Consider the following 6,000-nt stretch of genomic DNA (forward strand, 5'->3'; position numbering starts at 1 on the left):
TTCTAAAACGTTTAACCTGCTGTGTTTATTAACGCTGTTTTTATAAAAACTAACATCTGCGCAGTCCATGCTCCGCCCAGAGGACAGAGTTTTTCATAGCAACAATTTTTCATAGCAACTGTTGCTAGGTTGAACAAGCTTGGCAAAATCCTATTCAACCTAATAATGAGCTTCAACAGGGAGGAGACCCAGGCTGTAGAAGACCGAGGAACAGCTGGAGGGATTATTATATATCCCAGTTGGCCTGGGAATGCCTAGGGGACCCCAGGAGGAGGTGGTGGGGGTGGAAGTGGACAGGGATGCTGGGGCTTCTTTGTTTGCCCTGTTGCAATAGTGACACTGAACTGGACTGAGCAGATAAGATGACGATGATGATGACGAAAAAGAAAAATGGGAAAACAATAAAATACCCCCAAAATATTGATTCAACCTATAATAACTGAGTTTAGCTGGTTGCCGTTGGCAAATGGACAGTGATTGACCTGTGCAAGTTCAAAAACAGTACTTGCCAGTATTTACACACTGGATGTGTCCTCAACCCCTCGGTCACAGTGTGTAGTCGTCCCCCAGAGGCAATGGTTGACTGCCTGGTCTCAGTGCGGAAGGCTGTATGAGCAAATTACCGTTTTCAGTACCACAGTGAATATTTTACACACACACACAAAAATTTTTTAAATTAAATAAATAAATATAAGACTATATATAAGAATATATAAGACTTTGAATTTTTCTAACCTAATTTAAGGCTTTAAAGTTTAAGGCTTGTGACTAAAGAAAATATATTGATTAAGGTATAATTAGAAAAATTAACTAGAACATTTTAATTAGTTTATTTGGGAAAAGTACAAAAACTATACTTGAATAGAGTAATAAAAAGTTAAAATATCAAATGTAAATTGTTGACTAAATCATAAATCTAATTTGACAAAAACTAATAAATTTTGGTGTATTATAACAAATTTGAGTATTTTTAAGAATTTGGTCCAAGTATCTTTTTTTCTTTAGTGTATGTTAACTGAAGCCAAAGTAGTGCAGAGTCCAATCTCCAAGTTCCAAGCTGCTAAGATCACGTTGACGCCATCAGTTTCAGTTTCAGATGAGTGTACATTGAGAGAGTGATCTGGTGTACATTGTGTTCCTACTGTATTCTAAGTCTGTATTTTCTCGTTTCAGACTCTATCATGGAGGGACATGGAGTACCACATATCCACTAACAACAGCCTCCATTTCTATGATGATCTAAAGCACAACATGGCGATCCCATCTCGACTGGGCTATGAGCTTGTAGTAGTGATAGCCTCGGATAACAAAACTGAGGCTGAGGTAAGTCCAGCTGCACTGGTCAGTATGTTTTGTAGAATAGTTATAAATCTATCTTTTTAAGCACATTTGAATTCAGCAAATCTTAAAAATTGGGTTTCCTTTGTTATGTCTGATGTATGCAAGTGTACACTGAATTGACAAAAGTATTGGGACGTCTACACATTCCACCTGCAGGAGCTTTTATGACCTCCCATTCTAAACCCAAAGACATTAGTAGGGAGGTCTGGAGCTCTGCTGCAGTTACTGAGTCAGTTGGAGGCTTTTCTGCACTCTGCTCTGAGCTCAGCACTCGGCCCTGACCCCGCTCTGTAACTTTATGTGGTCTGACAGACACTCTGTGGCTGAGCTGCTCTCTGTGAGCTGTTCCTCCTAAACTCTTCCACTGTTCAATAATAACACCACTCACAGCTGATGGAGGAAGATCTAGGAGGGAGGAAATTTCACCAGCTGACTTGTTGTTGGTGCAGCGGTGTCTCCTATTACATACAGAACCACGCTGGAGTTCAGTGAGTTCTTTAGAACCTCCCGTTCTTTCACTAATGTGTGTAAGAAAGGGCTAGAGGCTTGATTTTATACACCTGTGGTTTAAACAATTCTGTGTGTCCCAATACTTTTGTGTATATATTGAAATTCCCAAATATCTGTTTGATTATATATATATATATATATATGGTTTTATAGCAGGTACTGATTATTTCTTAGAGGTTATTGGATAATAATAAGGTCTTATAAACTGAATCACTGCTGTTTAAGGGGTTAATTATGGTGTATCCCCACAGGATTCTCCTCCACTGAAACTGGTGAATAAACAAGTGATATTAGACTGGGATATTCCAGCCATTAATGGGTTAATCCACGTCATCCAGGGGCCTCTACGAGCACCTCCTGTCCCTGTAAGACTCTATTTCTGCTCAAGATTACATGGTTTTTCAGCGTCACGTTGCTAAACAAACGTGTGTGTTTATTTTCATTTGCAGGTCACACACTCAACTCCATCAGCGGTCCACTCGCCGTCCAGCACACCAGCTGTGACCACCGTGCTGCTCATCATTTTTATTGGGGGCGTTGTTGCTGGAGTGGCGTATTATTTCCTCAAGCATAAGAACGATGCCTTCCGCTTTCAGTATTTCAAGGCAAGTGCATCTGAACACACACACACTTATACTCTGACCATGTTTATAAAAGAATCAGGGACAACATATTATATGGAATTCATACAGTTGGACCTGGCTTGTAACTCATCCACTTACTCACATTTGGCAGGTGAGAATTCACCACAAGGAGGCGCTATTACTACTCGTTTCGCTTTTTGGTGCTTCACATCAAAAAGGCTGAAAATGACTTGAAACGAAATCTTATTACATAAATGTTAACGTTAAAAACTACTACTACTACTACTACTAATAATAATAATAATAATACTTTTGAATTTCTGCAAAAGGTACACTATAATGACAAAAGTATTGGGACACCTGCTCATTTATTGTTTCTTCTGAAAGAGTTTATCCTGCTTTTGTTGAAGTAACTGCCTCTACTGTGCACTGTGCAGAGAAGAAGGCTTTGCTGTAAGGATCTGATTGCATTTAGCACATTCAACAAGAGCATTAGGATTAGGGTGCCCTTCCACTACTTCACAGCTCAATGCTGGGGGGCTTTATACCCCTCTAGCCCACACCTGGCATTAGGCAGCATGGTGCCAATAGGTTCATGATGTTCATCTGCTCCAGAGAGTCCTATTTTATTGGCAGTACTTCTTCTCTACAGGGACTAGACAAGCTAAGAACTGCACAATAACCTTAATAGGAACAATAATAAAATAATAATAATAATAATAATAATTAACCATTATCACACTAAATTACAATATTCAGGTGATCCCTTTAAGTTTTTTTTTATCCTGACCAGTCACTGAAGCTTCACATGATGAATGATGTGTTTAATATACTGCAAGGCACCCAGTATAATGGTCTATTGTCTATATCAGCCCCATATAGCCACCCCCACTAGCAGTATCACAGAGAGGAAGCCTGAGGCTGTAGCCAAGCAGGGCAAGGTAACCTTGAACTTTATCAGTTAATGAGCGCACACTGCAACACTGCAGCTGTGAGTAATCTTGTTAGAAGCAAACGCTAAGGGCCCAACTAAGGGCCGTAGTGAACTAATGAGGGGAGGGGTGGGGGGCGGGGCGGGGCAATGGCCCTTAAAATCAGAGCACCAAGCTTGAGAAAAGGCACGGTATTGAAACTGCTAGAACAGTCTGAAGACAATAACATTCATTAAACTGTATTAAAGAGCTGTGAAGCAGAAAAGGGTTTAGGATGCAGATTCACTACTGCACCCAGAAACACCGTGGGCTTGATTTTACAGATCTTTAGGGTGAGCCATCAAGCTTGATTTAGGGGGGCGTGTTGGGGTGTCTTTGTTATCATAAGAACGAGAGAAGTTTGCCTTCCGCGGCTCAAAACTCTCAAAAGTCATGTACTAAGTCTCTTAATTAATCAGAGGTGTGTTTTTTTTGGGCGTAACAAGAAGTAATAAACCAATCAGCGTGTCTCTCGCTCATTTATTTTGGTGGATTGCTATTTCAGTGGTGTAAAGCGTGGGGGGCGCCGGGCTGCACGCACCTCTGTTGACAATTCACCGCCAAGATAGCAACGAACGTCTGACTGTTGGCGTCTTCTCAGGTTGTTTTCAGTCAGTGGAAAACTCCTGTGTTTTCTGTTGCCAAGATACACAGAAATACACCAGAAACTGACCTGAACACCCCTCATTTCGAGACCACCGTGCCCATCAGTGTAGATATATTCACAACAGTGCTGCTGTTTAAACGACGCAGGTGGAAAGCGTGAAGCTAGACTGTTGGCAGGGTGAGAGACAGGGCCCTGTGTGTGTTCATCATTTGTTCATTTTCACCAATCTGAGGTTGTTTAAACATGCAGGTGGGGGGAACTGCTGAATTCACTGTGTTCATTATTGCTGAGGTACTTTCTAAATGAACCACAGCTCCAAAAGGGTTAATACTTTGACTGCAGACAATAGAAAAAGGAAAGGAACAGTCTATTGATTCTGATTGATACAGTATATTGATTCTGGTGTTGAATATCTGGTAACCTAAGTCAAAATCGTGAGCACTAAAATGTGACGACATGTATGGATGGATTGAACAACTGACTTTTGTATCTTCAACAGAATGACGATGAAGATGGTGCTTCTAAGAAGACTGGTGGGAAGCCTGCAGTAGTCTCCATACCTAACCCTTTATACAGTGGCTACAGGGCATTCGCAGAGCCTTTTGGGGTACGTGCTGGACATTTTTTTTTTTTTGAGCGTTGAGTAGGACAGAGTTTCTGCACTTTACACAACCAATGCTAATGGTGTGATATTGATGCTAATGCTGCAATATCAATGCTAACGCCGCGGTAGTGTTCCTAGGCCAGACCGGTGGACACCACGGTAGCAATGCTAACGTCATTGTAGAGATGATAATGCCAACTTCAGCTTACCTAAGATTACAGCTCCTCTCAGCAGCACAGATACTTGTTAGCTTTCTGGCTAAATGTAGCCCTCAGACCATCAGTACCAGACAATCTCTCACTCACTGACTGAGCTAGTCAGGAGGTGGAATTGCCTCTTCTAGGCAACAAAAAACTAGAAAACAGAAAGACTGGGAGCCGTTCTAAAGACAGGCCAAACTAAAGAACTAAAGAACATCTAGAACCGAGAACAAAGCCACATCACCACAAACAAAGCCAAGCAAGGAACTAGAGGTATGAATACACTGAACAAGAAACAGACGGACAAGAAACACCTGGGAGCAATGATGAGGGGGAGTCGTGAGTAACAGAGCCAGGTCTGTTAAGCATTAAAGCACTGACGGGAGGTGAGTACAGTTCTGGCCTTGCGTCTACTCCACCAGTGGGTCGCAGGAGGCAGTAACGTAAACACGTGAACCAGAATAGCTCTGAAAATACCACTTCGCTGGCAGCTTTCGAATGCCTTGGTTTCTGGCCACAAAAACAGCAACTGGCCCAAAATGGGGGAAATTGGCTCGCGCCCAAACAAAGCAGCAGTATGCTAGCAGTACAACCACCAATCCACGCTCGTATCTGCACCAAAAAACATCTGCATGAATCCAACAAAGCATGAATCAGGTTCATATCAGAACTGTGCCGACCTGTTCGTTTGTTCAGTACCGGATAATGAACACACTCTTCTCTGTCTGTGTTTCAGGAACCAGAGCAAGCTGAATCACCTGCTACGGGTGTAGCAAACCCTCCAAACCTCCTCGACTAGCATCCAAATGACGATGCATGGGACAAAACACACACACACACACACACACAGATCACCAATTTGATGCAAATTTTTTACAAAAGTGTGATTTTTACATGTAATCTTTATATCAGCCTTCTAATTAAAGGGAAATCCACCAACCAAAAGCTTCTCCTCTTAAATCCACATTCTCAAAGTTTACTGCTGGATCTCAACCTTCTTATGCTGATACACAGTTCAGCTGTTGTCTATAGGAAAACTGAAGAAGATTGAATTGATAGTTTTTATTATTTTCTTCTGCACTAATTCCCCAGTAAACGCAGATACACTTGGTCCTGGTCGACTGACGTACTTGTTCTTAAAATTCCTACCTGTTATAATATCACTGTAAATCGTCACCAAAAT

The 6,000-nt window shown here is 41.6% G+C and overlaps 1 protein-coding gene across 1 annotated transcript in view; it reads left to right on the forward strand.

Annotated features, from left to right (window-relative positions):
• stab1 (stabilin 1) overlaps nt 1-5,762 on the forward strand; it is a 54,433-nt gene extending 48,671 nt beyond the window's left edge. The window contains exons 65-69 of the mRNA XM_072665735.1: nt 1,174-1,323; nt 2,103-2,216; nt 2,301-2,456; nt 4,513-4,620; nt 5,554-5,762. Of these exons, the coding sequence (XP_072521836.1) occupies nt 1,174-1,323; nt 2,103-2,216; nt 2,301-2,456; nt 4,513-4,620; nt 5,554-5,616 (591 nt within the window). The 3' untranslated portion in view covers nt 5,617-5,762. The remainder of the gene's footprint in view (nt 1-1,173; nt 1,324-2,102; nt 2,217-2,300; nt 2,457-4,512; nt 4,621-5,553) is intronic.
• The last annotated feature ends 238 nt before the right edge of the window (nt 5,763-6,000 follow it).

This window comes from Salminus brasiliensis, chromosome 21 (assembly GCF_030463535.1).
Source record: "Salminus brasiliensis chromosome 21, fSalBra1.hap2, whole genome shotgun sequence".
Lineage (NCBI taxonomy): Eukaryota > Metazoa > Chordata > Actinopteri > Characiformes > Bryconidae > Salminus > Salminus brasiliensis.